The following is a 16845-nucleotide window of genomic DNA, read 5'->3' as shown; positions in this document are numbered from 1 at the left end:
TCTACACACAAACACCTCAGGTCAAAACAGAAAACAAAGCAGCAGCTGCTATTTAATGACTGCTTCCAGAGATATTTTGCCAATTTTAAAAAACCCCTGCCAGCTCGACAAATGAGATGAAGTTAACGGACCATTGACCTGCAGTTCACACTTTATATTCTCACTATAGCCTGTCAAACTATTCTCTTCATGTTCTTTTCATCCAAGTCTTTGTTGGAATGCTGGCTTGGATTGATACTTCTTTTCTGTGCATATGTACTAAGCACAGTCGTTTGTACAGGTCCAGCTCTGAAAAGCAGTAACAGATCACTTACTGAATTATAAAATGAACTCCAGAAAAAAACGATTTTTCAAAAAGTAAGACAACAAGAACAAGAGGAGGAGTCCACAGAAAAGTGCTCTAATACAATGGCTGCTATTGTTGGTTTGATGGATAGTACATTTGCGGTTACTATGGCAATCTGACCAGAAATAAAATGTGTAATAGCAGAACAATTACGAGTCTATTTCAGAGACATTCTGAATCTTGTCTCGCCCCTGACTGTGCAGTTGGCATTTAATTTTGATTAAGCAGCTGAATCAATCATTGTTAAGATCATAAACGCTAATAAAAAAATAATAAAAATTCACTCTAATGCACACCGAAGATGGCAATTTGATCTTAGGCCTTTAGTACTGTAAATATGCTTATTGCTGTAATTTGATCAGGACTAACACAAATTCATGGGGACATTATGCTACCAGTTGATAGCCCTTTTCATTTTGCAACTTCCAGTCTTGAATAAGATGCAAGAAAAGCCTTAATAGCATCATAAAAGTTAACATTTGGTACGAAAATACAGTGGCGCCAACAAGTATCTGAACAACATTTTGAAATCAAAAATAATTTGACTGAAAACCACACCATCAAAAGTTGTTTTTTTGTTTTTTTTACACCATCAAAAGTCAAGTTTTTTTTTAAGTAATACTTTTATTCAGAAAGGATGCATTAAACGAATTAAAATCCTGAAAAAAGGTATACATTAAGCAGCACAACTGTTTTCAGTATTGACAAAAATAAGATTTTTTTCTTGAGCTGCAAATCAGCATATTAGAATGATTTCTGAAGGATCATGTGACACTGAAGACTACAGCAATTGCTGCTGAGATTCAGCTTTGCCATCACAAGAATAAATAATATTTTAAAATATATTAAAATAGAAAACAGTTCTTTTCAACTGTAATAACATTTCACAATAATACAGTTTTATGCATTTTTAAACAAATAAATACAGCCTTGGTGAGCATAAGAGACTTCTGTTCAAATATTAAAACATAACTGTAAAAAATCATACTGACTCCAAACTTTAGAAGGAGTATATATAAACTATATAAAGTTAGAATTAGAGTATATATTAACTGTATATACCCTTAGTGCAGGTTTTATAAAGATTAATATTTTTAGCACCTCTCCCCCTGAAAAACTGTTACTGGCTAAAGAGAATCATTAGAATAATTAGAAAATTAACCAGTCTAACACTAAAAGGATTTTGTCTGGGAATTGGGGAGTTCATTATTATATTTTCTTTTAAATGCCCATCTGTCAGGCCTGTTTCCCGCTCACAAATACTGCCAAAATGCCACTCTGCCAAGGAAAACAATCAACAGTTGCAATTAAATTAGGATGTGAGGCAAACTGAAACTCGGGGAGGTTAAAAATGTAGTGGCCTGCCCTATATACAGGCATGTCTGTAATAGTAAGGCCTACAGACCTTTAACATTAATTACACCTCGAAATCTTTCAGTTGTTGAGCTAAAAAAAACAAACACAATACAAGCTAAATGTTTAAAAATAAAAGTATATAATGGCAAAAAATTGCTGTCATCTAATGACAGTTCACCTTGACTAAATTATATCATTGCTCAGTGCGCTTTCAAAATGAATTCAATTTCCCTCTTAGTGGTGCATCTACTGCCATTTATGAGGTGTAATTGAGATGAAGTGACCTTCTGTTCTTGTCCTCCATCTGCAAGTTGTAGACCATCTCTTCTCCAAGCAGGCTCTTGGCATTGCTGCTGTCTCCCCACTTGAGTTTGAGGCTCTGGGGTCCAGCGGCAGTGCACTCCAGTCGGGGCGGGACAGGGGGCAGCGGCCTGGTGCGGGCCAGCAGGGGAGGGCAGAGGGGACCAGCACCAATCTCATTCACTGCCTGAATCTGCAGACTGACACAGCACAGAGAGTCTCATTTAAAACTTGAACATCAGGTGATCCTTAGGGCTGGGCGATTTGATCTGTATATGGTGAAGAGCTTGAGATACAGCGTTTATGTTTGTGCTGCCATCAGTGAGCAGGACTGCCTTACATTATGTTAGTATTTAACCTACTGGATTATAAAAACAGGCATTATCACAGTTATTTTTGTGAACTTTCCTCCAAAAAATATCATGATACATCACAATTACTGTATACAGTAATTTTATATCACATTAATGGTAAATACGATTTTGGTCTCTCCTACATGATATATAAAAAGAAAAACCTGACACCAAAAACCTTTGACCACCATCAGACAGTGAGTAATAACACAGAGCAGTGTGATTGATGGGCTCAGTATGAAATACTCTTTATTATTCCTCAAGAAATATTTCAGTTTGGGTACTATAAAATTACATATTTGCACGTGTATCAAAAAACTACAAAAGTTGTGGCATCACAAGAGTTTGAAGCAAAGAAAAAGTGCTTTCTATTTTTTTTCCCAAGCTTTAAGGATCAGTACGACAGACTTTACCTGACCTTTACCACAAGACCTCCTGACTGAGACAAAGTAGCTTTGAGGCTTAAATCAATAACTCATTAAGAACATAATTCCTGATAAACCTCACTCCTTCAACAAAACCTTTCAACAACATATTGTATTCCACACACTTATGTTGCTTCCAAAAGAGAGAAAGCCAAGCAACTTGTTTACTTTATGTAATAGCTGAACTGTATATTGTAAAGCAACTGCACTGCAACATTACAGCATGTGGATTTGCATTTCCTTTCAAAACACAACAAATGTCACCAGAGACACTCGGTTTCATCAATAACAGAGCTAAGGTGACTCACTATACTAGACTCATTCATGTTCATGTTTTAAAAACGCAACATTCCCCTTCGCTTACAGCTGCCGTACATGCAGGAGGTGAGCAGATGACACACATATGAGCAGCTTCATATGCATGTGCATGTATTAATGGAGTGCAGGGGGTTTCACATGTTTAACAACAGGCCAACAGATGTGTCCTAGCTTTGCTGGTAACCATGTGAAACACTTCACAGCATTTCCACAACATACACATTTCTTATAATTTATTTACACACACATATGTACATAAATACAACATTAATTCTATGATATTACTTGCATTTATTTCAAACACGCCATCAACAAAAATACAATTATAAAATCCAACTAAAACTGGCTTTTCTCTTTGAAACAACAGCTTGTTTTATCCAGTATTTTGTATCTTCAACTGACTCAGCCTTGATGTGAAATGAGATGTGGTCGATCTCTTCACTCACCGCCACTCTAAGAAGTAATAAACCACGTCAGGCTGAGTTTCGCTCACTTGAGGATGCAAATAACTTCCTTAACTTTCACCTTGCTAAGCTCGATCAAATTTATATTTGTCAGCTGAAAGTGCTTTGTGTAGGAGCCCATTATTCAAGGATTATGCCTTGTCATATTGTTCAATCAAATAGAACCAAAATCAATTTCTGGGTTTAAAAAAATTGGAGGGTTGGGGAGTCTGGACTGGAATTAACAGCGGCTCTTCCACAATACCAGACTGTTTGGTTGACATTTAACTGAATACAAAACATACTTTAACCTTTCAAGAGATTGCATTAGTCTGTACGCCCCTAATGACAAAAGACATAATCGATCTAGGAGAGATCAAATGACCATACAGTCTGCTTCACACCGGGGCCGGCTCAAAGATCTAGTCCTGATTCACATACAGTGGAGTTCAGAATCTTATTTTTACTTCAACCTGGAAATAAATTAACATTATGCTGTAAATTGATTAAGACATATTTAAGATTCTCACTATTTAAAGTCACAATGATCACAATACAAATTTGTGACATTACTAACTTAACCCATTTGTCTGAATAAGATATATTAAATATACTGCACATACAGAAACTCAGCTTCCTTGTATGAACAGGGTAAATAACAGAGGTTCCACTCTTAGAGGTCTACACGGTTAGAACACTGGCAGGGGAATACTGAGATAGTCTCTGAAGAATCCTGCCTTTGGTTTTGCTTCTAAAATCCAAAAGCAATCAATGGATAAAAAAATCCATATGAAAATAAACAAATAAATAACGTAGGCTAGATTTATTTATTTCATTATTATAGTTCCATGAACAGTGTCAGAAAAACAAAACCCTGTGGGGAATGATGCGTGGCTGAGAATGTTAACCAAGAGTCCAACAGCACACAAATACAACAGATGGAAATGGAAAGGTCAGCCATAACTAGAAAATAAACCCTGATCTTCACTGCACATGAATATTGAACATGGCTGGAATATTAAATAAAATATAAAACACTACAAAAAAAAAATTGTAGAGATGTATTGAAAAAAAATTCTAATCTACAGAGAGGTCCAATCTCTTTCTGAAAGAGTATTTACAACCCAGATTTTCAAAGCAGAGATTAATCAGTTAATAAACACTTTAATATTCCACCAAATAGTTCAAATTTACATTTCAAACTTTAGATTTACGCAGAAAAAAAAAATGAAAAATTTGGCATTTAATGTAAATATAAGAAGCAGTGATTTGTTTCAAGATTTTAAATTTATGGTGCTTAAACAGTGTAAATGCACCCCACAGTTTATTTTCTCCATTTTATTAATGAGAATATTGAGAATTTGTGACACCTGGAGGAAAAAAGTGACAAGTGTAGGTGACAAGACCTACACTACTGTAAAAAAGGGTCGGTAAGATTTTTTTTAAATTGTTTTAATGTATTTGAAAGTCTCATGAAAGCTTTTTAAAATCAAAATTACAGTAAAAACTATAATACTGTGAAATATTATTACAATTTCTATGTCTATACTACAATTTTCTATGTTAATATACATTAAAATGACCAACTAATATTAGCACTTACCTTTACTTGTCTATCCTATTCTTGGGGGAAAAAAAAACAAACCTTGCTACGGATTCTGTGCTAGACTAACTGAGACTTGTCATGGCACTTGTACTGTATACTGTTGTTATTCTCTCGTTGGTCTGATTGCTTCTATTGTTCTCATTTGTAAGTCACTTTGGATAAAAGCGTCTGCTAAATGATTAAATGTAATGTAAATGTAAAATGTAATTCATTCTTCATTCTTCATACTCCAGTTTTCAGTCTCACATGATCCTTCAGAAATCATTCTAATATGCTGATATGGTGTTAAGAACACGTCTTATTATTATCAATGTTTAAAAAAAAGCTAGCTGCATTGATTCTTTAATGAATATAAAGTTCAAAAGATCAGCATTTATTTGAAGTAGAAATCTTCTGTAAAATAAAAGTCTTTACACTCAATTTAATGCATCCTTGCTGAATAAAAGTATTAATTTCTTTTGGTAACAAAAAAATAAATAAATAAAAATCTTACTGACCCCATTTTTTAAATGGTGGTATAAATTGAATGGAAGTAGACAGAAAGAAAATCATTAAGTGGGGAGCAGGTGGACGGCGATTAAAAATCTGTGGGAGCCGGAGGAAAGTGGGATGAAACTGGAAAAATCAGTCCCACGCAGACCTCCAATTTAAAGGCCATAATCAAAGCTCTCAGACAAAAACATGGGTTGCATAAGCTGGCTGATGGAGATACTTGTATGTGCACTGTGGAGGCCCCATGCAGGGATAGATGTCCTATTATGGACACCACTTCGTAGATACACACACAAACTCTGCCCTCTGGCCTTCTCTTTTCATTAGCTTCCGATTAGCGTCATTAACACGCTGCTGTTTACCCACTGTTCTCCTAGGCAGGGCGAGGAAACAGGCAGTGGGGGTGACGCGGTTGTGGCGTCATGCTTCACTGAAATGGACAACTTTGCAGAATGCAAATGAGACCTGAGATGGAGTGTAACTACTCCCCGCAGCACACAGTTTGGGCTCAGAGGGAATGGGAAAGCTAAGCAGTTATTAGTTAAGACTGTTTTCCCATATCGCAGAAGTGCTTATGTAAATCACCAGATGAATGTGATCTAGTGGACAGAATGGTGGTGTCACAATGTGCGTATGTACATACCTGTATTCACTGTCAGGCTGTAGGTTCTGTAGCACATAGCAGGTGCTGGTGCCCAGGCTTATGAGCTGCTCTCCCAGTTTAAGAGTGTAGGATGTGACCTCCGCTCCATTGTTGCAGGGCTCGTCCCATTTCAAAGCCAGGCAAGTGGAAGGTGTGTAGACGCCACTCTCTGTGGGGTCGTGCTCAAGTACACACAACACTGAGACCGGGTCAGGCGCGGTGGCGGGGGTCTGACAGCACACATGATCACTGTATGGTCCTGCACCTGCCTGATTTGCCGCTGAAAGAGGGGGCAAAGTTCAATAAAGGTCAAAAAATGTAATCAATTTTTAATCATGTTAAAAGCTAGCTGTCAAAGTTTTTCACATTTATAATTCATAGTTATGACTGGTTTATTCAGTTCTGTGTGATTTCTAAAAAATTATCAGTAAATGACAAATGATAACACGGTATAGTGGCATCCGCACAAATTGCCAAACTTAATAATTACACATACGCCTGTTGTTTAGTGTCCTTTCTCTTAAAAGGAGCTAAATGTGTTAATGCACTATGAAAAATTATTGTATTAATCACAATTAAATATTTGAATCCACTGACAACCCTAATGTGTTGTGCAACAATGATGAATGTCACCTAAAAAAAATAAAATAAAAGACATTAAAAATATTCCTGATTAAACTGACATATTTGTTAACAGAAAAGTCATCTGTTTTAGTTCATCAGCCTACATTTTTTTAAATGTATATTTATAAATACATATTTTTAAATCTTAATCCGATTCTGTAAACGGTTTTGAGCTGCATGACTACATTTCCTAATAAATAAAAATGATTATAATAATAATAATTATGCTGTTAATCCTCTTATTAAACTCTCCATATGACATCATCTAGACATGTCTGTCACCAGCTCATTTATTTAAAGCATAATGACTCAAACTTTTTTACTGCCTCACTGTGCAAGATGGGCGGCAACTTTCACTGTTTTTTTCAACTTCTCCTGTCATAGTTTTACTACTCTGCTCATTTAAATATGCTAAAGAGTAAATGCTAAATATGATAAATATTACACAAAAATCTATCCAAAGATTTTGGATTCAGGAACGACTCGCTATAAATTGTAAACTATAATAAAACCACATCTTGCACTAATCAGTTATTTACAGTTATTTACACTTTCCTACTCCCAAGGGCACTGCACCTTATAAAAGAAAGTAACAAAAGCTATATATTATTAATTACAAATAAAACACAGGACATTTCTAATACAATTAAAAGGCATTATGAAAGTGAAAGAGGGTAAAATAGTAATACCTGTAGTCTGCAGTAGTAATGAATAGCAGGTGTCAGGTCTGAGATCTCACACTGCGTGTCAGGGCCACAGTAGATCAGCTCCATGGGCTCTTCCCCTCGGCCCCACTCCAGACGGTACTCAGAGATGTCGGCCCCTGAGCTCTCCGGACTCTGAGAGAGGCAAGGCATAAAATGATTATTTGGCTGATTGTTTGAATCAAACAGGTACTTCAGCTCATCTGAATGTCAATACTGACAGTATTGTTGAGTGTGTTAATGTAAAACCCATGTCCTATTAATGATGGGTCTGGTTTAAATATGATATATTACCTCCCAGCTGACCAGCACACAGGTATTGGACATTAAGGTGAGGGATGGTGCTGCACACTGGCTAGGAGGACCAGCTGCGGTTGTTATTTCTGTTGGTTCAGAATATTGCCCATACTGTGAGCAAATGAAAAGAGACAGAGAAAGAAAAAAAGAAGTGCAAATTAATAATTAATACATCATATGAAACGTTTCAAATGTAACTGAGTTTATTTGTATCAGGATAAAATGTGAAAAACAAACAAGACCGAAAAACAAATAAGAATCAAAACCCTGCATTACATCCTTGTGAAATCAAAGCATGGCTCCAGTACTGCAATCTGATGCGAGACAGATCGAAGCTTCACTTGTGGGAATTTGTCTCACACAAACAATGAAAAGTAAACAGAGAAGAGGATTAAATTCACTCCTCAGGCTCTAGTGTTCACAATGAACGCTGTAATAACACTCCGGGAAATGAGACAGGGAACAGTACTTCATTCGAAAAAGAAAAAGTTAGACAGCCAGGGCTGATCTCTGCCTTCCTGAACACTGATGGATTAAACACTGTCATACTGATAGAAAGAGAAATCCTTGGAAAAGATGGAGATATCTATGAATGCCCATTTCTGCCACATAAGAAAAAAAAATCATGCTTTGGTGAATCATAATAACATAAACGGACATAATTAGGAAATCTAACATCAAAGTTATGACATACAAAATTGAAATTGCAAGATAAAAGCCAAAATTATGACAGTCATAATTATGATAAAGTTGACATTATGACATTAGAAGTCACATTTATGACATAAAGAGGTGATATTATGAGGTAAAAATTTTTTTATGAAAATTAACAACTTTTCTTTTTTTTATTTATATCGCAAGTATGACTCTTTAGAGTGCCTTTATTATGCCATTTTGAATATTGCCTTTCATGCAGTGTGTAATGTAGCTGCATGTGAATGTAAATGATATGCAAAGTTGTAAAGCCAAAAGTGCAAGACAAATAAAGTTATTGTGACGTGACATAGTGTCATGTGGTTAACATCAGGTCGAGAAGACGCTGTGTCCTACACTGTGAAAGTAAATTTGTTTTATTTTCATTTCCAAAAGATGCTGCTGCAAAGAATCAGTGGTTAAAATTCCCAGCAGTACAACCCCAATCTTTTTGTGTTCCCATCATTTTACTGACAACTGCTTCTCTAATCTCGTTGAATTCAAAGTGGGTACCCAGTTTATTTGGACCAGCTGGCTCCACTGAATCACAACCTGTAAGTATGGTAAATAATAGATGTTTATATTTTCTATTGAGCGTTCAAAATACGGAACTATGGCAATGGGTGCATCGTTTCCGACACGCACTGTACGCGGTAGACCAATTACAACAGACTGGGCCATCTGACCAATTAGAGCAGAGCAGGCTCATGGAAATGAGGGTTTAGAGAGACTGAACCTTTGAACTGCCTGGACAAATCGTTTCAGAATCGCTGAAAAATGAGGTGATATTAAAAGCATATTTTGAGAAAACAAAATCGCTTTTTGACCTTGCATGCACGTAAACCTATTGTAGGAGAATCCCAAAAAATATTAGGAACCTTAAAAATGGCATAATAGGGGCACTTTAAAATTTGACTCATCTCATAATTACAACTATTTGTCATGATTTCGACTTTTATGTCATGTTTATCTCATAATTATATCTTAGCACCTTAGAATCCTCTAATTCCAAATGGATTCAAAAAATTATTGTCTGGTTTAGACCAGTAATAAAGAGACTGAACCTGAGGTGCATTATTGTTCGGATAGGTCAGGATGGTTGCCTACCAATCAACTAGTCAACAGACTAATCAAAGGTTGATGAATTTGTTCCTTTAAAAAAAAAAAAAATAAGAATAATAATAATAATAAAAAAAAAAATTATAATAAAAGCATTAAAGCACTAGTGGCAGTGCTTTAAAAAATAAATTCAGAATCACATAAGCTCTGAGAAAGTTTTAGTATGCTGATATGTTACCTTCTGGCAGTATAGTCCTTTAGACAGCCTAGTCAACTAGTTATAACAACCCATCTGTTACTAAGCACCTGGATGTCAGTGGATTGTCACTCACCCCTGCCTCATTGGCAGCACGTAGGCGGAAGCTGTAGGTGGCGCCGGGGAGCAGACTGCCCACAGTGCACTCAAGATCAGAGCCGTGATAGACCTCGGCAGGCTCAGACTCTCCCTCCCTCATTTCCAAACTGTACTCACTCACCTCACATGCCCCCTCAGAGGAGGGACAGTCTGAAAAGAAGGACAGAGACAAAGCACTTCAGTACAACAAAGAATTAAAACAGCAGAAATTACTGGTTCATTGAATATTTTATAATAAAAGTAAGGGGTTCTTTCAAGGCAGAGCAAATTACAGCTTTACAACTTCAGATCAAAGTTTCTTGTCCAAATCCTGAATCCAAAGTGTTTACTTAAAAAGTCTGGAATCAGCAGCTCAACAATAGAGCTCCCATTAGACCAAGAATTCACTCCCCAATGAGGGTGTTTGGCTATTAACTCCAAACCGAAAGCTCTGGCACAGGGAGTCAGTGAGTCAAGTGCACTACAAGAGCATCATTCTCATCCAGTACTGGAAAATATGTGCAAGCTGATAATGTTACGTTGAGGAAATGTAGCAAAAATGGTGGAAATATTGATCTTAAGCTATTTCTGGATATGACAAAGGGGTTTTGTGGCATTGGGTAAATGCTACAGAGAGTCTTGGTGAAATGTAATTTCACATTATCAGAAATAAATCTGAAACTGCAGAGTAGGGCTGTCAAAATGACTGAGAAACTAAATTGCGAATTTAAAAGGCATAATTTCAGTTAGGGGGAAAAGCTTTTGGCTTCTCTCCCGAGGACACAAGAGGGCACATTGCACAAAATATTATGCATGTTTCTTCAAAGCGTAATAAAATAACACAACTATCTTTGAAAAAAAAAAAGTGCATAATGTTTAAAATAATGTTTATAAATCATAAACAATTAGAAAAAAAAACAGCACCATGCATGTATGTATAGTTTAATACAAAGGACCGAAAACCAATCACAAAGAGTAAGCTATTTTCTTCATTTAAAAACATGAGATACAGTGGGATGGAGAAAAAACTGCCATAAAGTCTTGAGACATGTTTTTCAAAAGTTGAACTTACATAAATTTTACATGGCTTTCTAAACATGCAGCTCTCTTGTGCAAACGCAAGTGCAATGCTGATATATGTCCCTCTAGAAAATGTGATAAATATGTGTTCTGTGTGAACGGCTTGGTTTCAGTTTTGATGTAAACAACATCATCTCCACACTGATGCCCTCGTTTTCTGCAATATATTGAATGAACAACGTAGCAATGGGTTCAACTGGATAGGCTAACAAAAGCATTAAAATGCAATGACACTTACATGTTACTTACATAATACTAAACATGAAATGAAAGAGGCTAAGGAATGAAAAACTCTCAGAAGTGTGATGTACTGTACAGGAAGGACAAAGAGGGATAGAGAAAAAGAGAAATGAATTATGTTGTGGGTTTACGTACTGTATGCAGAGAATCTTACCCCATTGTAAGTGCACTTCTTTGTGTTTTGCTTTACCCACAATTCTGGGAGGCTGGCAACGTCCTGGAGCAACAGATAGCGTATGCACAGGCAGACTCTCAGAGCACTGCAGGGACACAAGCATAACAATTATGTATTTATAACTATAACTCCAAATAGGTATGTGATTTACACTACTGTTCAAAAGATTGCAGACTATTTTTTTATTTTTATTTTTTTGAAAGCGGGAAAGAAAGAAATTAATATTTTTTATTCTGCAAGGAAACATGAAAATAATCAAAAGTGATGGTTACAACATTCAAAGGACGTCCATGTCAAATAAATGCGGTTACGGTTTCCACAAAAATATTAAGCAGCACAACCGCTTCTAGCATTGATAATAATAAGAAAAGTTTCTCGAGCAGCAAATCAGCATATTAGAATGATTTCTGAAGGATCATGCGATACTGACTACTGGAACGATGAATGACTGCTGAAAATTCAGCCTCACCATCACAGGAATAAATTACATTCAAATATATATTATAGATTATATTAAAATAGTTATTTTATATATTAATTTGCATAAAATAAATGCAACCTTGGTGATCCTAAGTGTCCCTTTTTTTCAAAAATATTAAAAAGAAATTACTAACCAAACATTTGAATGGTAGTTTACAGTATACAGTATGATGAATATTGGACTAGATTTCTAAAAAAAATAAAACTAAATCTCATTCTTTATATTTCGAAAGTAACAACAGACGTTTTTTACTGCTGACACCAGACACTTCAAGAATAACTGAAAAAATGTGAATATTCCTCCTGAACTTTGTGCAGATCTGATCCACAATATCATTTAGAAAAGGTTAATGGTGGTTACCGCTGCCAAAAGAGGTATAACCAGTTGTTAAATTCTTACATTTCCCACTCTGCTCTGTGAATGTTTATATGGTGTGTTCAATAAATACTGTAAAATGAATCATTGTCTCAGTGCTTTATTCAAACAGACTGTTTTTCTATTGTTGTGAATTGCAATTTACATAGGCTACTTATTCCTGCAAATGAGCCATTTTTTGTATACAAACAATTCTCTATTGTTTCTGAATGCATTTCTTTTGGGATCACATTTGGACAGATGTGATGTAAGCGGTTACCTGGCTGTGGCCGCCCGTGCTGATGCTGCAAGTGCGCAGTCTATACAACGTGCCAGGTTTCAAGTCCTCACACTCACACTCTGTGGCAGGCCCACTATAGGCAATGTCCCACTGATTGGCTATGGAATACAAGAAATCAAAGAGTTAAACATTCACAGGACAAATGTCAGGGAGTCAGTCAGTTATTCATGCAACTGCTCCCAAAGCTTAATGAACTCATTGCCAGATAAAACACAAATCAAAAAATTAACATTCAAAAAATTTTATATATACTAATTATTTTTGTCTATATAAAATCCCACATAAATAAAAAAAATCAATGACAAAAAAAATAGAACAAAAGTGAAAGAAAAGACAAAAAAATGCAATTGTCACAAAAACCACAGAAACGTTCTTATGAAAGGGTTTATGTGAAAAAAAAAACGAAAAGATGGATGTCTAAATACTTTTGAAATAAAATTGAGATGTAATTAACCAAGGACAAAAATATACTTAAACATGCAGACAGATGGTGACCATCACAAAGCATGTCAAAGTGATATATCGGTGTTGCATACATTAATACATACCATCAGAATTTCCTTCTGAAATCTCTAAGAGGTATTTCAAGATTTCTGAACCTCCATTGTCTTGTGGAGGATCTGTAGCGTGATAATACAGACAGGATATTAGAAATACACACACACACACGCACACACACCATACATGTGTTTACCATACAATATATAGAGTTCCTTTGAAAAGTATTTGAACAACAGCTAAACTGCTATCTGTTATTTAAGGGTACAAAAGAAATAAAGCAGAATAAAAACTATTAAATGGGTCAGATCACACATTTTTCATGTAATTTCTACATTTAGTCATTTAGCAGACACTTTTATCCAAAGAAAATTACAAATGAGGACAATAGAAGCAATCAAAACCAACAAAAGGACAATAATATGTAAGTTCTGTGACAAGTCTTGGTTAGCCTAATGCAGTACAAGTAGCAAGGTTTTTTTTTAAAAATAATAATAAAAAAAACAAGTAGATAGAATAGAAAAAGAATAGAGAATGCTAGTGTTAGAGGGTCATTTTTTATAATAAATAAAAAGAAAACAAGATAGAATATAGTTATGTTGTTTATGCCAAAAACATGTGGTAATTTGGTAATTTACAGTTTATTATGCATTCATTAAGCCAGAATTAAGTATTTTATTTGCTACTGTAAGCACTGAAACCTACAGCATGTTTTTATTGTATTAATAAACTAATTTCAAAAGATTGAGGGAAATTTGATTTCACCCTTCAGGTATTTAGACCTGACAACTGTTGTCTCCCTTTGCATTGACTGTGCAAAAACTCTCAGTCGAAACAAAATTTTATACATTTGCCCTTGAAGTTTATTGCAGCTGTTAGAAATCAAGTGTTTGGTTCATTACTATGGGGATATAAAGAGGGAATTATCACACTGAGAACACAATACAATTGCAGACCTCGTCCTACTTGTGTTTGCAAACAAGGAACTGAATTGGAAAGTGGCAGGAGCCAAGCAGCGCATCACCAAAGAAGATGTCAAGATGAGATGGTGTGCGGCTGGATGACGCACACGTCAGATAGAGAGAGAGCAATACCAGCACTATAGGACATTACATTTTATGTAGGTTTGTAAATACGAACCTTACAACTTAATTTTTTATATTAATATTACATTTGCAGATATTTCTTCTCGAGTTCCAAGATTCAAAAGGTCAAGCTCAAATGCAAAACAGATTGCATCTTTTTGCATACATAAATGAGATTTCCAATTTCCCTCTCAGTCAGAAACCAATTCAGCAAATACAGCAACTCAAAATGAACATTTCAGCTGCACAAAAAGCCATACCCCATTTGACACTGAAGCTGTAGGGTCTGATAGGGCCCTTGATGCAGGGTCTGGAGGGGGGTCCAGGTTTGTCTGGACTGGTCTTACACACCAGTACCTCACTGGGACTGCTCCTGCCCTCCAAGTTCGAGGCTATGAGCTACAAGACACAAAAACATGATTGTTTAAACCCAGAACAAGCTTAATTATGTACACCAGCATTTTTTTGCCACCAGGTAAACTTTGTAAGTCTGCTTAGAAAAGCACTCTTGTTGAACTGCGTGCTTTGAGATATCATTCATTCATATGGGTTTTGTTTAAATCCCTATGTTATGGTGGCCATACTTTCTCTTGATCCCAGATTTGTCCTGGTTGGGATTTCTAAATTGCCTAAATGTCAAAGTTTTGGCTTTTTTCCATGTTGTTTTCATGGTTGCTTAAGGTAATGACTGAAAAGTAGTGTTACAATAGCATGCAGGTATCGTGCATAATTGCCAGGTGAGAGAAGGTGGGATCTACAGAGAACAGTCAAAGTAATGCAAATACAGATACATATAATGTATGAGGACTGCAGAGAGCATGTCAGTAGGAAAACAAAACCTGGACATTTTAGGTAATTCAGAAATCCCAGCCAGGACATATCCGGGAAAAAGAATACAAATAGACTCCATACCCTAAGTCTAACTATGAGCTATAGCAATATTTGATATATTGATGAAAAATATATTTACAGAAGTCAAAAAAAAACACGCATGATAAATAAATCTGACCGCTTGAGACTCCTCTTCATGCATATAAAACATAACATTATTACAAAAATAGAAACCTTTACACACAGCCTAATAAAAAGCTTCTGTACGTAAACAAACCATCACAAATGCAGAGGTAGTGACATAACACATTTACACACTCCCATTATTTGCACCTGCAACTTTAATGGACGCCTCCACTTAAAAAAAATGCAAAAAACCCAAGAGGTGTGTGCACCATTCAAAGGAATTACAGTTAATTATGAAAGCACTTAAGCCAGTCCCACTCACTGCATTACAGCAGCACTTGACGTGGGCTGCGGTTCACTCATAATTGGATTGGAGAGTTCACTATATGAATGTGACAGAAGAAAATATCTGTGATGACAATAAAAAACAACTGTGGTATGAGTCAGTGGAGCACAGAGAGAGGTTAAAGCAGTTTGTTGCCACTGTAATTAACAATGACTGACTCTAGGCTTAATTTGTCAGATATCCCTGTAACACTAACACGCTACCTACAAATACAGTTACTCACCCACACAGGTAAACAAAACACTGTGTGCCTTTGAAGAGCATGTGTTAAAATCTGCACACTTCTGGCTAATAACTATTACACTACGCTTGACCAAAACATGAGGTCACTACGACTTTGCAATTAATATTTGACCAGGACTTTACAGAAAGCATTATTCTCTTCAAAACAGACAAATGCACCTCTTTGGTGCATTTTGACCATTGCAATAACAATACATTTGCATATGTGGCAAATGTGAGCTTTCAAATCTCTTCGAATGTCTTTAATCTGTTTTTGTAGTTTTTCTTTTGTGTCAAACCATCTACTGTACTACCTCACAGACCACAACAAATCAAAAAGTAGTAAACATAAGTTAAAAAACAGGTGTGACCACATTTGTCTGTCAACTCTAAAATTGAAAATCTGGTGTCTGATGTATATCCACAGATTTTGAACAAGTGTGAATTCACTGTAGGCCTGTTTGTAACTTTTTGTGATACTTCTGTACCTTGGCTTGTCCTAAGCAGTGAAGTAGCCCACAGTTTCCAGCATCCTCTGCACGATTGTGTTACTTTCCAAATTCCCAAATCATGTTATGATCTATATTTGCCCCTCAGGATAACCAAGGGACTCTTTTTTTATGTAAAAGATATGCATTGTGATAGTGGTGCATAATCATATGAGCTCTGTAAGTCACACAATAATGACAATTTGCACACAATTTGTGATATTCTAGCTATAACACAAAAAAAAAGGATTCACTCACCCTGAATTTATACTGCGTGCTTCTTTTCAGGCCCTCTACAGTACATGTCAAGTTTTCTCCAGTGTACTTTGGGTGAAACTCTGTTCCCTGCAGAAAATGACCATAAAACAGCATCTTATGTGACCTTATGTTATCATTAACACTACAGCAAGTAGCATTGGGAATCGTAAGGAATTTCGTATCATTCTGATTACGGTTCCACGTCACGATTTATACTATTTGAGAATAACCCATCAATAACTGGTTCCACAGTAACTATATAATAAACCAAAATATTACTATTTTTCAGTAACATTTAAATGTTATACTGTACAGTAATTCTCATGAGTGTTGCATATACATTAAGTACAATATGAATTCAAAAGAA

The 16845-nt window shown here is 35.8% G+C and overlaps 1 protein-coding gene across 2 annotated transcripts in view; it reads right to left on the bottom strand.

Annotated features, from left to right (window-relative positions):
- Positions 1-16845, bottom strand: part of LOC109105099 (fibronectin type III domain-containing protein 3B-like) — a 122744-nt gene that overhangs the window by 7322 nt on the left and 98577 nt on the right. Inside the window, exons 14-23 of one of the 2 annotated variants that reach the window (XM_042773608.1) lie at positions 16479-16565; positions 14468-14606; positions 13173-13244; positions 12604-12722; positions 11468-11573; positions 9992-10164; positions 7905-8018; positions 7595-7745; positions 6283-6562; positions 1987-2202 (exon numbers count right to left, since the gene is read on the bottom strand). In XM_042773608.1, the coding sequence (XP_042629542.1) occupies positions 1987-2202; positions 6283-6562; positions 7595-7745; positions 7905-8018; positions 9992-10164; positions 11468-11573; positions 12604-12722; positions 13173-13244; positions 14468-14606; positions 16479-16565 (1457 nt within the window). Of the gene's footprint in view, positions 1-1986; positions 2203-6282; positions 6564-7594; positions 7746-7904; positions 8019-9991; positions 10165-11467; positions 11574-12603; positions 12723-13172; positions 13245-14467; positions 14607-16478; positions 16566-16845 lie in introns of both variants that reach the window. The other variant, XM_042773616.1, reaches the window with a different exon arrangement.

The sequence above is a fragment of the Cyprinus carpio genome, chromosome A2 (genome assembly GCF_018340385.1).
Source record: "Cyprinus carpio isolate SPL01 chromosome A2, ASM1834038v1, whole genome shotgun sequence".
NCBI classification, from domain to species: Eukaryota; Metazoa; Chordata; class Actinopteri; order Cypriniformes; family Cyprinidae; genus Cyprinus; species Cyprinus carpio.
Note: the sequence above shows the minus strand (reverse complement) of the source record. Positions and strands in the feature narration are given on the sequence as shown.